We start from the raw sequence: 18,555 nt of genomic DNA, 5'->3' as shown, positions 1-18,555 counted from the left end.
TCTCTATACCAAGAAAAGAAAAAAATAGAAAAAAAGTTAACTAGAAACCTTAGCTGCATTCGTCAGCTTAATCCAGCCCTGTGTTAACTAAAAGATTGAATGGAGGTCAAGTTTTACTCTCAAACAAAACTTATGAACAATAAAAGTTGCAGAAGCAAAGGATAAAGGAAAACTAGAATCAAGGAAAACTAAAGCATATATACACGACAAGAAAGAGAGAGAAGCGCGAACCTTTATATCGTCTTCGCAGCGTCCCCACCCCACACTGCCCTTACTCCTCTTCCTTTTAAATGCGGCCTCTCAATGCCGAAAGATAATACGTCGAGACGTGGATGGAGTGATGGACACAAGAACAACACAGGGTTTTAGGGTTTTAGTAATCAGAATCGTGGGAATCGAGCCGATCCGTCTCGATCAGGAAAAATAATTAAAAAATAAAAGAAAATCTAAAATATGTGGAATCATATACCCACATTCAATATAATGTCGGGTCACCTACGTCAGCACTCCAATATATAATCCAGTAATATGTGTCTATCACGGATCCAGATCCTCTACGTCACACTTTCTGTAGCAGCCTGAGCAGCATAGACTGAGCCACACGCATAAAATTGCCTTATCCCTGCTCAAACGTCTTGTCCAAACGGGGGTAAGGTGGTCATTGCACGTGTGGCCCAGCCTACTCCACACAAGCCGCTATGGATAGTTGCGCCATAGACGATTTGAATTGCATCTTCACTCCTCAAAATCAGATGGCAGAGGTTTCTTTTAATATAGAGAGCAGAAAGATAGACTCATGAGAGTGCTGGAGTAGATCACACTCCTCTCCAATTCCCTAAAAGTGCAATTTAGTGCTTAAAGCTTGACACGTAGAAGATGTTAAACTCAACAGTGCCGAACTTCATTGACCCAATTTTTTTTTCTTTCTTCTCAAGCTAGACACAGTTGGATTTAATATTTTCCAGGCTTCAAACTCTTAACCCCGCACTACACTTTTTTTGGAATTGGACAGGATTTTTTCCCATTTTATTTAACATGTAATCATTAGCAAAAACTAAGAATTACAACTTTAATCATCCTTGGAGGGTAATAAAGTCATTATATATATTTGGTAGAAAAAATCATTAGATTAGAAACTGTTAGGATTAGGGTTTAAGCACAAGGTTGCTTAAAGCATTACACCCTGAGTATCTAGTTTGGAATACCCAGACTGCTGCCTCCAGCTAGTATATATAAGGAAACTAGGGTTTAGGTCATATGGACTAATTACTAGATTGCCCCTCACAGCCTGGGCATTAATACAAGTAGGATTATATTAGAACATATGAAGGGATATGACATAAATACCTTTACAGAAACATGGTATTTTCAGAGGTCATTGCAGATGGTCTAGCAAAGCTTCCTAGAGATCCTGAACCTGCAACTCTCTCCCCTTCTCAAAGCATTCACGGCATCATGGTTTGAGGTTTCGATATCATATCGCCCATATTGGGCAATATATATCGATTTTGCTAGTCACCGTTACCAATACCGTGCCGATACCATATTGATAGCACAGTACAGACACCATTGTCCTTGTAAGTTTCTCAAGGTAATTAAAAACCACCATTGCTACTACTTACATACACCAGGTGTCCTTACAGCAGGTACTGGGATATCCAACCATCGAGTGATACATTGCAGATCATTAGAGTACTATTATATACATGTTTACCAAAAGGATCGATGAAATATCAAAAGATTTGTAAAACCCTTCTCAAGGAACCACAGTGACTTTCTAAAAAAAACTAGATGAAAAATCCTTTGACATTGCATTCCAGCTGCCTTTGTATCATTTCTGCATTCCACCTCCTTCACAGCCTGTGATTATTGGAACAAGAAGAGAAAAGGCCAAATGTTTTCTATGCTAGGGGTGTAAGCTGTGCCCGTAAATATAAGACAGGCAAAATGACCATCCTACCCCTCTAATGGTAGGCCCATGTGTTTGGGTGTAGGCTACGCTACTGGCACAGAAAACATAAGCCCCCAAAAAACATAATTAAAAAATAAAAAATTATAAAAAATATACTCTACAATATGTGTAACCAACATTGGAAAAACTCTTAAAAATTATGTGGTTATTAAAAGATAAACAAATGGAAGTTCATTCTGTTCATCCTAAAAAAGCAAATGGAAGTTCAGTCATTCATTAACTTATTAGAATATTAAAAATTAAAGAGAAAATTACACCCTCCTCTCCTGTGTTTTCAAAAATCACATGAACCTCCCTTACTGATTAAAATGTATTACAAATAGCCTCAGTCCGCAAGGCAAGTGTGTCTATGTTAAGTAGTGACGCCACCCTCATACAAGCTACCATTGGCGCTTTGAGTAAAGAATTTGCCATTCGTGATTTAGAAAACTTGCACTACTTTCTTGGTGTTGAGGTGATTCCTCATGCCAATGGCACGTTAGTATCCCAACAAAAATATATCATGGATCATTTAAGACAAACCGGCATGGATGGGGTCAAACCGGTTCAAACACCAATGGCAACCTCAACTCAATTTTCTCAATCCATCGGCAAACTGCTACAGGATGCTATTCTCTACAGAAGTACTGTTGGCGCATTACAATATGCTACACTAACCCGGCCGGACATCTCCTTTTCAGTTAATAAAATCTACCAATTTCTTAAAGCTCCAACAGATGACCATTGGCAAGTGTTAAGCGAATTCTAAGGTATCTCAAGGCCACTCTGTCACATGGTTTGCTATTCTCTCGTAATTCCTTACAATGCCTTCTAACCTATAGTGATGCTGATTGGACCAGATGTATTGATGATCGAAAATCAACAGTCACTAAGTACGACCGCTCAATGCCAAAGCCCAAAGGTAATACAATAAGGTGGATGTACACAAGCACAACAAGGTTTTAGTAGTCGGAATCGGTGGGAATCAGCCGATCCGACACAATCAGAAAAAAATAATTAAAAAATATATGTAAATATATATGCTCTACAATATGTGTTCATGTGTGTATCCAACATTTGAAAAACTCTTAAAAATTATGTGTTTAGTAGGATAAAGAAATGGAAGTTCATTCATTCATTCATTAACTTATTAGAATATTAAAAATTAAATATGCATTTTAAGGTTAATTAACATTATCTATTCACATTCAATTGATAGGGGAGTGTTCTTTATGGGAGAGTGTAGGGGGGCTATGCACAAGTGGCAGCCAATGAGAGCATGTGTTGTGGCATCTCAAGGGAGTGGGATTTCTACCTTTCATGGGGCAGGTCGGTCATTTCATTCCTCACGATGTCTGGGTGTGACCATGTGTCCCTCACTGAGAACTTTTCTCTACTTAAAAATAGCCTAAAATTATTAAAAAAATTCCTATGAGGAGGAATGCAATCATGTACCTTCCCATTGTTCTCTTAATTCCTAATTTTTGTTGCTTGCCTGCACCTGAATTTATATTTTATTGTCATTTAAATTGAAGTCGACTCCATCCTATCATATGCCATTTATTCCACAATTCCATCCCTTGACCATTTATTAACATCTATTTCCTACTCCACAATTCAACAACATATTACCCACGTTGCAAATTGCGACTTCTTAGTTAATTGAAAACGCCCACTTAAGCCGCACATAAATAGCTATCCAATCACCTCGTCCTAGAATGACAAAGCTAGTGAAAGGGAGATGCAAGTTGTTTTCAGATTGATAAAAAACCTGATTCTTATTTAAAATTTGGGAAGTAGTTTTTCTGTCCAAGAGTGTGGCTTACAGCAACACTCCCATGTATCTCTCTCTCTTCAACTGTTTCTAATTTGAAGTCTCATTAAGTTGCATATTCACAATCATTTTCAACCTTTAGGCTCCGTTTAATTGTAAGGGAAATGCAAATATTTACCAAGGAAGTGAAATATATTTTATAGAAAAAGACATTTTTGGTGTTTGGTTGCAAGGAAAATGCAAAATTCATTAGAATTGAAAATATATTCTATGAAAAATGTAAATATTTCCATTCACTTCCCTTTCTTGCCTATGTTTGTGACTATGCTCAAAAGGGGGAACAAAATTTTAAGAGGCATTGAGTTTGCATTTACTAATAAAATCAGTCCAAGACCACTTCTGTGAAACTACTAGTCAATATCAAAGCCAAAACCATCTGATCCAGATATCACTAAATTTTTATTAGAAAACAAACCTCGAAACTGTCTTTTGTAAGATAGGATTTAATAGACAAAGCAACAAAGGTCAAAATTAAACTTGTTAAAAGACTTCTGTGGGTACAAAATTGCATTTCATGCCTTGAACAGATGATGGAACAGATTAGCCCTTGAATAGCAAGAACTAGTATTAAAATGTCACAATGCTCTGCTGCTTTAAAGATTGGGGAAAAAAAATTAATCCAACAGAATTGAATGTAAAATATATACACAATCGGATCATATGAGTATAGGGGCAAAAGAAGAGAAGAAAGCCCGGGAGAATTTAATACAATGTCCAGTAACCACATCAAACACTAAAAAACAGCTCAAGAAGCTAATAGAAGTTCCAAGACATCAACCTGTCTGACCAGCTATAGATAAGGATACTTCTTCACTTGATAGGATGATAGTGATTAGAGACACGCTTAGGGGGCAGCTTCCGAAGAATGAATAGTACCAGAGATGATGGAATAATCTCTGCTATCTGATAATAGAAATGTATAGAAGTAGGGAATCATGAAAACAGTATTAAAGAGAAGAAAATCACTGAAAACAATGTGAAATGCTAGTGGCATGAAGACAGAAGAAACCCAGGCTCCTTCTTGTACTACAAATATTGCACGTAAAAGAGAAGGGACCCCCTTTTGACAGATCCCACCATGGAGTTATTGGTTAGACACCTACATGCTTTGTTGGTTATGAATTATGAAAATCACATGTATAGGACTTAACAAGTTTACATTTCCTTGGAGTGGGGTCAAATCAATTATTTCTTGGCAAACGAGATTAAGTGGGACCATATCAAAGAGGATGTCCAAACGCCTTCAATGTGCAACAAATATCTACATAACAGATGAGGAACATTTGTTTCTCCCACCCTCCCATTCTTATGCAAATATTACTTCTGAATAACACCAAACCAGAAGAGAATACAGATTACCATGTAATAAATAAAACTCAGAATAGGATGGTTTAGAACATCAAGGTCAGCACCGTCGTTGATGGCAGATATAGTAACCTGCAGTAGAAGCATAAAGATGTTTGGTCCAGAGATACAGAAGTTAGTACGTGGGCAGAGAAAGAACACCAACTTACCGCAAAGCACCTTATCAAGAAACCTGCGCAGCATATCCCAGTGACATACCCAACCTAGCAAAAGACAGGTCTGAGTATCACAATTGGGCATTACCAAGAGGAATAAAATACTCCATAAGTATAGTTCCTGCTCATCCAACAATATATATCAATTTATTGATGAAACCAGATGCACAAAAAGAGAAACTGGCCCACGCATGACATCAAAATATGGACTACCCTCCTCAGGAGCTTGTACTTTCTACACATTGACAAGAAAAATGTAACAGGTAGAAGAAGTAAAGAGGACAATAGGACATCATCAATGGTCAAATTCATAGTTGTCAAGGCGTTGCCTAGGCACTGCCTAAGGGTCCGGGTGGGTTTCCAAGGGCTGGGCGGTCGCCTGCCTTATTCTAACTTTTGGTACACCTAGGCGTCACCTAGGGCGCCTTGGGATGCTAAGGTCCCTGGGTGGTCTTTTTTTTTTTCTAATAATAAAAACATCTAAATAATGTTGTTTCTTAACATTTTTATTAGCTATAAATTAAAAAGAAATCGAACTTCACTAAATTAAGAAAGAAACTTGGGACATTTCAAAGGATCTTACAGTGCATCTCAGCCCTAGTTAAGTGTCCTTAGCTAGGATATGTAAAAGAGTTCAGGAAGGAAAGTTGATTGTTAGAAAGCACCCTCCTTAGATTCCATGAGATTTGTGCATGGACATTTAACGTAACTAGGCTGCTTACTGGGAGAAGAGCATATTTCCAGTCCCAAATTGTAGGATCTCTATATTGATATAATCTTCCACTAAATTTCATGCTTTGCAAATACAATTGAATGATAGATAGCAGATGCACAAAACTGCTAAAAGTTTGTAATACAACAAAGCTAAAACTCTAATTGAGAGAAAATCATGTGAAAAGAATTAAAAAAAAAATCTTGGTAAATAAATAAATACCCTCAAATAAAAAGAGCTGTAACTACATATCTTACTTTGATGCAGTTATTACCAGCTCTTTCACAAACAACTGGACCAGTAATTAACACCAGGCCGAATGGTCATACTAACCCCCACCCACCCCCCCCCCCCCCCCCAAAAAAAAAAAAAAATCTGTCCATATTATCATTTCTTAAAAGTTAATTGAGTTGATCATTGAAGCATCCAATTGGATTGTTGGATTGTTCAGACCATCAAACCAGACAGCCCAACTTCCAGAACATGGACTGTAATTAACTAATTACTAACTTCAAAATTTTATTTACATAAGTTCAAGTAGCATGTGAGACTTGAACCCAAGACATTTATAAGAACCTACAAGGGTATCTACCACCATGCTATACATCTGTCTAAAATATCACTTTATATGCTACATTCTACTTTGGCATTAGGACAGTCCAGATTATTCAGACTGCTAATTGCTAGACCATGGTAGTTATGTGACTCTTCCATTTTTATAGATAATAGCTACCACATTCACAAAAATCAGCATATGAGTAAAAGAGATATTTGGAATCTTTTCATTATCTGTATTTTTCATAGAAAAAGCTATGCAGTTTAAAATAAATATCATGGGTCCAGACCTCATTCAGCTTTTTCTGGCGTCCCCTTGATTCAATTGGGAAGCGTCTCAACAGGATGAACAACCTAAAAAGGTACACAAACTGAATTAGGGAATCTAAAAAAGGAGGAATAAGAAAGGTACAAGACAGTAAGACACCTTGTGATGTGGAAAATGAGCATTGCAAAAATTTTTTTGGTTAAGAATCAACTATTACCTCCCGCCATATATCATGAATCCAATAGCAGCAATCAATGAAATTACTGCAAAAATGAGAAACCCAATTACCAATGAAAACTCCACACATTCCATATATTCCTTGTAAATAGTTTGAATGCATGAGTTTATTGTCCATTCTTGTTTGAAAAGTGAAACAATATAAATAATCATATAAATCAAGCTAAAGATGGTGGTGGCCAAAAAACATGATTACCAATCTGCTACAAGGAAAAAAGTGTGATCATATTCATCATGTCTAAACCCATCTAAACCACTCTTATCAGAGACCAAAAAAGTATTAATAATAGTCAACTGAAAAAAAAAATATATATATATATATATATAAAAGAAATATAACCTGAGAAGTAGAATTTGGCAACTTCCACTGCAACAAGATTTTCACTTAATCTTATAGATATCCAGATGCATACCTGTCAATGTAACATGATGTCAGTGTAAATATCCAACCCGAAGGCTCGAACTATTGGGTGGGGGGACTCATAGGTATATGAGGGAACAGGAGGTCTTAGGGGTAAGGATGTGTGACTATTATCCCAAAACTTCCCCTCACGTGTAGGTAGGATGGAACTATGTATGCGTGCACTGATAAATATAGGCAGGTCTGGAGACATTTGTAATTGGACTGGAAAAAATCCACTCTGATACCATGTAACTCCATCTCAAAAGACCCATCTAATGACAGGAGGGTGCTCACAGGTGTATTAGGTAAGGGATTAACACTCCTCATCGCATGTAGGTGGGTCGGAACCACTGTACATGTGGACGTAAACAGGAAGAGGAGGATAGAGCCAAACGGAAGGGAGGCAGGATGTAACCTGTTCTGATACCATGTAAATATCCACAACCCAAAAGCTTGAACCATTGGGTGGAGGGACTCACAAGTAGATGAGGGGATGGGAGGTCTTACGGGTAACTAATATTGGACTATTCTCACAGTAGTTAGAAGTATCCAAGAGAAGTAACAGATTAAAGGTTAATACTGTTAGTCCCATCACCTGTATAAAGTACACAGATCCATTGATAATCAAATATGTTGGCCGAAGCTTATTAAAGGGAAGGCTTCTTGCCTGAAACCAATAGCACAAATCAAACAAACCAAGATCATCTTTGGCACAGTTGTATTCTCAAGCAGAGATTATGGCAAGAAAAGACAGGTACCTGATGATATATCTCTGCCCAGAATAACACAAGTAATGTGTATGTTGAGAAAAAGAGAAGGCCAGGAAGATCCAAAATAACTATTTCAAGAACCTGTACCACATGAAATCCTCATATAGTGCACTCACAACAAAAGAAAGATAATATGTAATATCTCCTTGTAAGGTATCCAGTTCATGATGGAAAGCCCTAGCATAGGAGAAAAAGAAACCTTCTTCATAATGATGCACAACAAAGAAGGTGATATAGATGATGATGTTTCACAAAGAATTAAAGTGGGATGGATGATGTGGAGAGGTGTGACCGACACATTTATTTAAAGCTTAAGGAAAGTTTTACAGGACTGTGGTCCGACCTGCTATGATGTATGGGGCAGAATGTTGGGCAGTTAAGAAGCGCCATATAGCGAAGCTATGTGTTGCGGAGATGAGGATGTTAAGATGGATGTGCGGCAAAACTAGGAAGGATTATTAGAGCTGACGTAGGAGTTGCCCCGATCAGCGACAAGCTCCGAGAATAACGTCTGAGGTGGTTTGGCCATGTGCAACGGAGGCTTGGGGACACCCCAGTAAGGAGGAGTGATCTGATTCAGATTGAGAGAGCTACAAGAGCTAGGGGCAGGTCTAAAATGACCATAGGTGAGGTTGTGAATAATGACATGCATAGTTTGGGTCTTGTACCAAGTATGACCTCAAATAGAGCCTATTGGAGGGCAAGGAGGATCCACGTTGTCGACACCAGGTAGTTGAGATTTTCCTGATTTCCTAGGCTTGCCTCTTTCCTCTTACTCTCAATTTTTCATTTTCCATTTATCACTTTTCTTATCTAATTTCTTCATTCCTCTTACTTTACTTTCACTTTGTGAGGACCTCAGTTTTCCCTACTTTGTTTTTGAAAGGATCCATTAAGCCGACCCATTTAGTTGGGATAAGGTTGAGTTGTTGTATGTTTACTACCAGTAAAGGAAAAACTGGATCAGCAGAATACAGCTTGTTGTGCACTTCTGCAGTCATGAAGAAGTTGATTGCCAGTAGACCTCCTAAGCATATTGCCGTTTGCTGATTTCCCTCCCTTCTTTTTTCTTCTTTGTCATAGAAAGAAAATGAAGGGAAGACAGAGAGAGGGATTACTAGGAGTGGAAATGGGTCATTTCAAAACTGCCTCAAGCCAAACATGATCAATTCACTAATTGTGTCAGAGTATCCTATCCTAACAGTACATGTTAAAAGATGGTTCATGTTCTGGTAAACATACAGCGTATTGCAGCCTGCAGGCTTTGATTGACCCACCTAGTATCTCATAACAAAAGTACAGATTATTTAGTTGAAAATGATTGTAAAGAAAAGAGAAAACCGTACAATTATACTGAGAGGTGAGAGCCATAAACAATAACTGTTTCTGAGCTGTTATCAAAGCTTAGAATATCTACATATATCCTCTAATAAATATCTGTTTTCAGCCTACCAATGATACCAACGGTGATGGTTCTTTTGCTATTAAATGGCATCGGAAGTATCAGTCATCCCAGTATCAACATGTTATGGTATGAAAGACACCATTTGATAAAATAAAAAAATAAAAAAGTACAGTACAGTACATAATAATCAGATGTTTTTCCACAAAATACTTTTCAAATAAGGGATAGTTGTCCTACATGGTCCATTGAGGAAGCTTTTCCTAAACGGCCCTAAAATCTACCACATGGGAAATCAGATGCGGCCCAGACTTTGTGGACAGGTAGACCTCTAGGTCCCCTGCTCACATGCCAAGTTTCAGCCCAAATGGAATTTTCCAATGGAAAAATAGAGCTGTTAGAAATTCCGGCCTATAGGAGATTGTAATGTTATGGTCAGAGTCCTGTAGGCATGCATGGCTACAGAGGGATGCATGGACATACATTGGAAGTTGATTGAATTTGAGCATGAACTTCAACACATGGTTAATCCATATCATATCCTCTCTATCCAGTGGTCAGAATTACCACATCATCTGTCCATATGGGTCAAAATGGTGGACTGCTTAGGAAGGCGTTCCTAACAGGGCTGTGCAAAACAGTTTTCCTCATTCCGGATATAGAAATTTTATTTATAGGCTTTGGATCCATGCAATCATACATATGTTAAAAATAATATTCCACAAGATTTTATAAAATTTGTATTGGTTTGAAATCAGATTTACACAAATATCGTTAATAATCCAGCATTCCCAAGTCTTTTGCATGCATATCCAAAATACATCCCTGAAAATTGACTTACTGATACTCCAACTTTAGATAGATGTCAACAGGAAAGTGATAAAAGTAACAGCAAGTGATTAATTTGGTAGTTCCTTATCTAAAATTGTCAACTTTGAATACTGCAAATTTATACCTCGCTTGTTACTATACCAAAATTGCAATCTAAGGAGATCATATGATGGCCCTGTACCATACAAAAACAGCGAATTTAAGGGCTTTGGTATCCTTTAGAATGGAGAACTAACAGAAAGCCGATATCAAGTTCTATCCATTTCCTTCCTGAGTATATACTCACAATATATGTCATCCAAAAACCAAGAGTTTCTTGTTTCCCAAAGGACCATCACACTGTAAAGATAGTCAAGTAATTACTACCGTACTAAAAGGTGTCGCAGAGAAATCAATAGTTTTAGACATAGGAACCTAATCTGATAAATCTAATTCAACTGTAATCAAAATCTATATGATATTCATTTTCATTCTTATGATATAAAATAGTATTTAATACAGTGTATAACATTTATATTATCGTACTATAAAGTTCCTCTGATAAGGATTATGCCTTTCTATCATTTCTAATGTGATGCCATTAAACAGAGCTATTAAGATAGCGAACCAGGTTAGTTCTTCCTCTTTAAGAGATGAACATTTCATAAATCCAAATACCACTTGGGTAAGTGAAAAAAGAAACACAAGAAACATAAAACCCATATACTTAAATTCTATCTTCAATTTCAAGCCTTTGTTTAAGGGAGGTGATAATGTGAACTAATTACAATTCCCAACTAATGTGACACCAACATGGGGTTCAAAAAGATTAAATTGCTACATTGGATTACCTAAAGTACTAAGGATCCTAAATTTGGGAAAATAGCACACTTCCGCATCAAACATCTCTACTATATTGCTTATTGGGATCATCTTATTATCTCTCAACTCACCTACTCTGGATACGCTTTATTTGTTGCCCATCAGATTGAAAATCTAAATGTAGCATCTCCTAGAGGCCTCTGATATTGTTGTAACTCCACCATAATTACTTCTCTAGCCAATTATATACAAACATGTGTACGTAAAGTTATAACTCTACATGGCAGGTTGTTCTTAAGAAATTTATATTTCAGAAAATTCAAAAGCTGCAAAATAGTATAAGCCAGTACCATTCTTTCGAATGAAGAATGCAAAGAAGAAAGTTGAAGTCCAGCTATCCCAGATAAGAAAGGAGGGAACTTACTTTTGGGTTGAGGATAAATAGATTTCTGTACAGTCCAAAGACAATAGCACGCACTGCCAACATGCAATTAAGACTCAGACAGCAAGGAAGCAAGTAAGGAAAAAAAAAATCCTGCAGTAATTGCAATTGAGAAAAGAATAGCCCTTACATCCATTAACAACAAAATTCATCAAATGGAAAACCTTCTGTGTTGTCCAACCATATTCTGGCACTCTCAGTTGAATCCGGACGAGTTGCACCTGGATCATAAAAACTTATAATAGACCATTCAGAAGTCATCTCATATCAATTAGGCAGGGCAAAATGGGAAAAATTAATTAAAAAGATTATCACTGGCTATAGAAATACATGGATGAACATTTTTGGCCATATTATAATCCTACCAACACCCAAGAAGAAATCACTTCAAACAAACAACTCAAATCAAAAGGAGCAGTAAGACTCAAACTATGGCCATCCACTGTTTACAGTAGTCTACAAACAAATGCTCACAATTACCACATATGATACTAATAGAATCAATGTTGAGGATATTGGCAAACTAAATACCATAATTGACATTTAGCCAAGGAAAAAAATATGAGATGAAGACTGGAATAGTTTAAGAACTAGCTCCCCTCCCCTTCCCCCCCCAAAAAAAAAATAAATAAAGGTTCAGAACCATATTCAGAGTATTAGCAACAACTGAGGTTGAATAAAGGAGTAATGATGACTGTTGCAAGGAGAAAGTCCCAAACAAAAAGGGGAGTAAAAGGATAGTACAGATGTTTGGGTTCTTCCAAACATCTTTCACTTTGCCAGCCTTTTCATACTATTAGCCTAGACCAAGAGATAATTATGTGCACCAAATATCAAAATCTTTAATGTTCTGATATTTAAAAATCATCATCATAGTAAAAAGGAAAGAAAAGATGCATGAAAGATTTAAACCTGTATTTTTCCCTTAGTTGCCAACCGACAAGAAACACTAAAACACAGTAGCTTTCCTATATCAGGATCAGAGATCGGGAAACAAGAAGAAAGGTAAATGTAAGGAGAACATTTAGCATTTGACATGTAAAATCACCGAGAAGTGTGCTAGAACAGAAATACTTTCTTGGAACTTCTGTTTTATCCAAGAAATGTTTTTGCAATTGGAAGTGTTGACCACAACCAGTGGAGCTTTTTCTTAAAACTTGATTTATTCTTATGCTACAAATGGGTAGTTAAGTAACCCACTATTAATGTGACTCAGGACATTCTGAAGAAGACAAAATCAGGCAAGACTAGGGAAGAGGCCAATACCAGTTATGTGCTACCCATAGAAAAATTAATTTTTTCCCTTCACCCCTCCCCCTTTTAACTATACATTTTAAGAGAGGCCTCATTTGGTCCTTTACCGGATAAGCCAATACAAGACTCTAGACTTAAATGTGTAATTATCCAGTATAATTTCAGTAATCCTAATCTCCTTCTGCGGGATATTAATTTGAATTATTAGGTTAGAAATCAGGTCTTTCAATAACCACATAATAAAATCCATCATAAGATTATCAGGGATATGCTGATGGAGGAGGATATGCAAATTAAGCCACTTAATGCAATGAAGATCAAGAAGGAATAGGAAATCTTAACCATCAAGCCTTTACTTTATCGGAAAATTTCAATTCCCATTTTATCTCAAGAGAGTTCTCTGGATTTTTAGGTACCAATTTCTAGTATAAGCCTAATTTTCTAGAAACTACTATAACGCAATCTAAAAACTCTAATTTTTTTTTGGATAGAATGAAAACACATATTAGATTCTGCCCCTTATTGGTTTTCCTTGATACCATGCCTCAACAACTTACTACATCATTCCCCAACAAATGGAAGAAAACCAGCTCCTAGTAGAATGAAACCTATCGTCATTCCCCTAAATATCACTTCCTCCTATGCCTTCCCAACTGCCGGAAAGTTCTAAAACAACTCTGGGTCACCAAGTGAGGCCAAACCACTGTTGGACATAAAATGGACCAAATGAGTCACCATGGGAACTCAATCACAGATATAAATTTGCAAACCCCTCCAGTGCTCTCAACAAATCAGACAGCCATACTAACAACCTTACATGAGGAACTACTCAGAAATATGGTTTACATCCTCTTCAAAAGTAATTCAGGCACAGCAGGCCTCTTCAAATTCCCCCCTTTTTCATCCCAATCTTTGGTTTCTACACTGCTCAATAGACTGCCAAAGAATATAGAACACATTAAACATGACCACCTGCAAAGTCATTCCAAATTCAGTCATGCAACTTACAACACCTTGGCTATGATGTACCATTATCTTTACGAAAATGACCCAAAATAAGTAGAGTTTGCTGTAAAAAAGAATTCAGTTAGATCTAAAAAGCACATACAAGTGATGATACCCTATTAAAAAAAAAAGCGTACCCAGTGCATGAGGCTCCCACCACTGTGGGGTTTGGGGAGGATCATAATGTATGCAGCTTTACCCCCGTTTTACGGAGTGGCTGTTTCTCGACTCAAAACCACGACCTCTAGGTCGCAATGGAGCAACCTTACTGTTGCACCGAGGTCCGCCCTCTAAATGATGATACTCTATTCCATCAACAATAATCAACAGGTCAGCTTCTTCCCCTTATTTTATTTATACAAACCACCCAGTCGGCCACGAGTGCCTGTTCCTGAATGGAAAGTAAGCATAGTCACTCTGTTCTACATTTCTTGATTCAAGATATCTATGCCATTGTCACATGTCAAATCTAATGCAAGTTCTAACTCCCCATACAGAACGTTCTCAAGATATAGAGAGTATGTGCAAGGATTGGTACTTGTACCTCCAACTTAAACAGAACTAGAGAGAAAACAATCCCACCCTAACAAACCTTTTTTATACAGATAAATTCAAGGAGGACCTTGATGGCTGATCTGAAGTAAACTGGAAACTAAGTGTCCACCTTATTCATGTCTTCTCAACCAATAGCAGTTAATGTAAAACCCAAAAACATTTAAGAACACGCAACAAATCAAGCAACATTGGAGAAATCAACGAAAAGAATCGTGAACCATTAAGCAACGAAAAGAAGATATTAAATAATGTGGGAGAAAGGAGAGAAGGATTATTTACAAGGGCGGTGAGGGAGATGAGTGAGTAAATGGCGCAGAGAGTATAGAAGATGCCTTCCTGCCATTCTTCGGAGTTGTTGATCTCATCCCACGAGTTGCTCAATGCGCCTCCTTCGCCTTGTCCAAGGCTGTAATTCCTCAATTCTTCATGGAAAACAATTCTCTGCATCCGAATCAGCGACGCCATTATGGAGAAACGAAAATGAGAAAATGAAAACAAACAAACGTAGAAAGCTTTTCCAGCTCTGTAACAGAGGAAAGGAACACATGAAACAGAGTTCGTTAGGGTGGGAACGGCGAGGCGGAGGAGGAGGAGAAGTTGGAGATGTACGTGGCGGCACCGGATACGGACAGGTCGGCGGAGAAAACTGCTAAGTGACGTACTGTAACGGTCGCGAGTCGCCTCGACCTCGTGGCAATATTCGCTGATTGCTCCATTGCATTGGTTCAGCCCTTTCCTTCTTGCGGAGATTTTTTTAACTTTGACTAGAGAGTTTTTTTTTGTTTGTTTTTCTATTTGTTTTGCAAGGAAGCTGCTTGATTGTGTAGCTCTTGCTCTTGCACCAGCACGAAGCCCACGGAACTTATGGAAGCAAGGATCAATGGAAAATTATCTCCTTCAGTTCCCTACTAGCCCAGATCCTCAGTTTCTCTAATAGGGGGTGGTGAACCCCAACCAGCAGAGTGTGAGGGCAGGGGTAGAGTGGTCATTTTTAGACCCCTTGTTAGAGGAATTGGGGAACTGGGCCGGATAGGGAACTGGAGGAGATAAAGATCCCGGGATCTATATGGATAGGTTCAAGGCACTAGATACCATATGCACATGTTCGTTTGCCGAACTGGTACTCAATTTGAACTCATGCATAGGTTCAAGGCACCAAAGACATACCATGCGTCACACACTTGAAAGTTTAGATGGTATATGTTAACACCGACACCAAGAAACACAAAAGAAAACAAAATAAAGTAAGGAGAACACAACAAAGATTTAACGTGGCTCATACAACAACGTGATGTACTACATCTACATGAGAATTTGAAGATGATTCATTATGTATCAAAAGAAAATACAACTTAGATCTCTCGTGAACACCAAAAGGAAAGGCACAGCAAAAACTTTCTTCTCAAAACCCTAACACGAAAACCCCTAAAATCTCCCCGCTTTCTCTTGTTTACACAACAAGACACGAAAACAAGGTATTAATCCTCCAAGTCAAGTCGATCCATCGGGTCGGTTGAACCGTATAACCTATTTTCATTTTATTTTTAAATGAAGTTAATATGCATGATTATTGACGGGCTAAGAATGTCCTTAGGTATTCACCAAAATTTGCACTCAACTAGAGATAAGACTAGACATCTTTTTCATATGGTCTTCACACTATGTTCTTTGGAAAGACGATTCCAAGACAGAAGTGTGACTACACATACAATATGTGCATGGTACAGGATCATACGAGAGTCTCTCATGTGTCATTATGACCAGTTGATGAGAAACAAGATTCTTGTTAGTAGAATTCAATCCGCACCTTAATTTAAGTCGTCCTTGTCATTTATGTTACATATCATAGATTTTGACGCAGTAATGGTTGATGTCTCCTTGACTATATATGAGTGCACTGGATTCATGGTGCTTATAAAGCATTATGATAGAATGTAGAGAGACACATGGAGAGGGAGGTACGCAAGGAATTTCGTTATTCATATAAGACACCACTCAACAATCTACAAATCCTATCAAGCAACATGCTTCCTAGGTGTACACGGGGGAACAATTATCGCCTCCAATTCGCGGGCACCTCCAATTCCTCCAATTCTTCTAATAGGGGGGAGTGGATCCCACCTTGGGGCAGTGTTTTCAGGCAGGGGGTAGGGTGGTTATTTCCACCTCCATGTGAGGAATTGGAGGAATTGGAGGGGATAACGATTCGTACACGGGGACATTCAAAAATTTATATGGAAGGATCTATGGTGATTGGTGGATCTTAACTCATCATGCACTGGTTATACAATCAGGGCTGTCCCTGATTTGCACTTGGACCAGCCCAGGATCAGACCCTGCTTGGTCCACCATGTGATCACTCACTGCCTATACCCATCGCAGATCAATGATGGGCCCTAAATTTATGGCAATTCTTAATTTTGCAATGTTAGATTAGAAGCCTAATGCTCTTTCCTGCATTTCCAGCCAACATCTTTTCCTGTCTTATGTTGGGCTAGTCTGTTTAATGGGATATTGGGCTTTAGAAAACTAAGTCCCATCGCCATGTTAACTTGTCCAGAAAACTTCTGGTCCAGGCCCAAGTCCAATCAGCCTTCGAAGCTAGGCCAACCAAGGACCGAAAGAGCAGCTGTCCAGCCCACTTAAAATGGATGTTCTCGACTAGACATCTTTTTCATATGGTCTTCACACTTCTATTGGGTTAGAAGTGGGAGTAAAAGGAAGGGAACAGTAAGGGTGTCAAATTGGAACCGGAATGAAAAACCGAAACCGGATCCAAACTTAATAATCAGAACCGAATTGAACCGATTATAATTTGATTACAATCCAGAACTGGGAACAGAGCCAAGGTGGAATTTGGTTACCTTCCGGATCCAGCATAGGAATCGATAGTTAGAATCGAATTTGTACTTTTTTTTTTTGGTGAGAACCAAATTTGAGTTCCAATATATTATAGTTTATTAGTATAATATATTACTAATATATTATAGTATATAGTGTTAGATTTTATAATGATATTATATCCTAATATAATATATTATACTATATATATAGTATAAATAGAGTATGGGAACCAGAACCGAACTGTACAGGAATCGAATTTCGGAACTGGACAGGTTCGGTACGAGTACCAATTTTAAAAACCGAGACAAGACTTGGTCTAGATCTGGATCACACCAACACTCCCTAAACTTAACCAAAACTGAACTGAATACCTAGTTCCAGACTGATATACACCCTTTGGAAAAGGTAGTGATGTTGAATTAAATTTCCATGGTGAAGTGAAATGCAAAGACTCCATTTGATTGCAAGGGAGGGGAAGAGAAAGAAAGTGGAGAGAAATATTTACTTTATTGAATACATATATTCACTTTTTAGAGAAATACGTGCATTTCTTTTCAACCAACATTAAAGTGACTTTTCCTATAAAATGTATGTCACTTTTCAAATAAATATTGTAATTCCCTTGCAATCAAACGGAGTCAAAAAGGAGGAAAAGAATTTTCCAGCCAGATTTTTGGTTGTAAATAAAGTAACAATTAATAAAAAATAAAAAAAAAATCACTTTGCTTCTAACCAAACACACACTTAACCTTTTAAGTGCATACACGTGCCTTATGATAGCATTTGTGGTCCATTAGGTTGTAAACTGTCACTAATCTTCAATGCCAATAGATAATGTAACTTTCAAAATGAAATATTAAAAAATTAATCTGTTATTCCAATGCGTGTTAATTAAATGACCCGTATCATTACATTAATTAATCAAAAAATTTAAGAAAAGGCAAAAGAAGAAAGGCCAGTATCACTAGGTTATGGACCACTATGGCCAAATAGGATCTGTGATTGTTGGGGGATCATGATCAATAATTCTATACACAAGGAACCTATATTTTAGTTCTTAACGTGCGTTTAGGCTTAGCTTAGGAACCATTAATTAGTTTAAAAACGAGCATAAATTGCAGAAGATATGGTTTTGTATCTCAATAAACACATTCTAGCTTAGCAATGCTAA

General features: G+C 37.6%; 1 protein-coding gene across 1 annotated transcript; it reads right to left on the bottom strand.

Moving 5' to 3' along the window:
• Positions 1 to 4,460: 4,460 nt before the first annotated feature.
• LOC122643231 (tobamovirus multiplication protein 1-like) lies at positions 4,461 to 15,169 on the bottom strand. Its single transcript, XM_043836877.1, has 11 exons — positions 14,820 to 15,169; positions 11,857 to 11,947; positions 11,709 to 11,761; positions 8,239 to 8,331; positions 8,076 to 8,147; positions 7,418 to 7,490; positions 7,058 to 7,103; positions 6,863 to 6,926; positions 5,300 to 5,353; positions 5,145 to 5,222; positions 4,461 to 4,688 (listed from the first exon to the last, which is right to left on the bottom strand). Exons 1-11 carry the CDS (start codon positions 15,003 to 15,005, stop codon positions 4,596 to 4,598), a joined length of 903 nt encoding a protein of 300 aa, XP_043692812.1. The 5' UTR covers positions 15,006 to 15,169; the 3' UTR covers positions 4,461 to 4,595.
• Between the last annotated feature and the right edge of the window lie 3,386 nt (positions 15,170 to 18,555).

This window comes from Telopea speciosissima, chromosome 1 (assembly GCF_018873765.1).
Source record: "Telopea speciosissima isolate NSW1024214 ecotype Mountain lineage chromosome 1, Tspe_v1, whole genome shotgun sequence".
NCBI classification, from domain to species: domain Eukaryota; kingdom Viridiplantae; phylum Streptophyta; class Magnoliopsida; order Proteales; family Proteaceae; genus Telopea; species Telopea speciosissima.
The sequence above is the reverse complement of the archived record's forward strand: the minus strand, read 5'-3'. Positions and strand labels throughout refer to the sequence as shown.

Bases quoted from the DNA above. Each gene is read 5' to 3' on its own strand.
- LOC122643231 (XM_043836877.1), bottom strand. From the start codon at position 15,005: ATGGCGTCGCTGATTCGGATGCAGAGAATTGTTTTCCATGAAGAATTG. The intron at 11,948-14,819 runs GTAAATAATCCT...TTTATGATCCAG, and splicing joins TCATCTCCCTCACCGCCCTT to GTGCAACTCGTCCGGATTCA. The intron at 11,762-11,856 runs GTAAGGGCTATT...GCATGTTGGCAG, and splicing joins GAATTTTGTTGTTAATGGAT to TGCGTGCTATTGTCTTTGGA.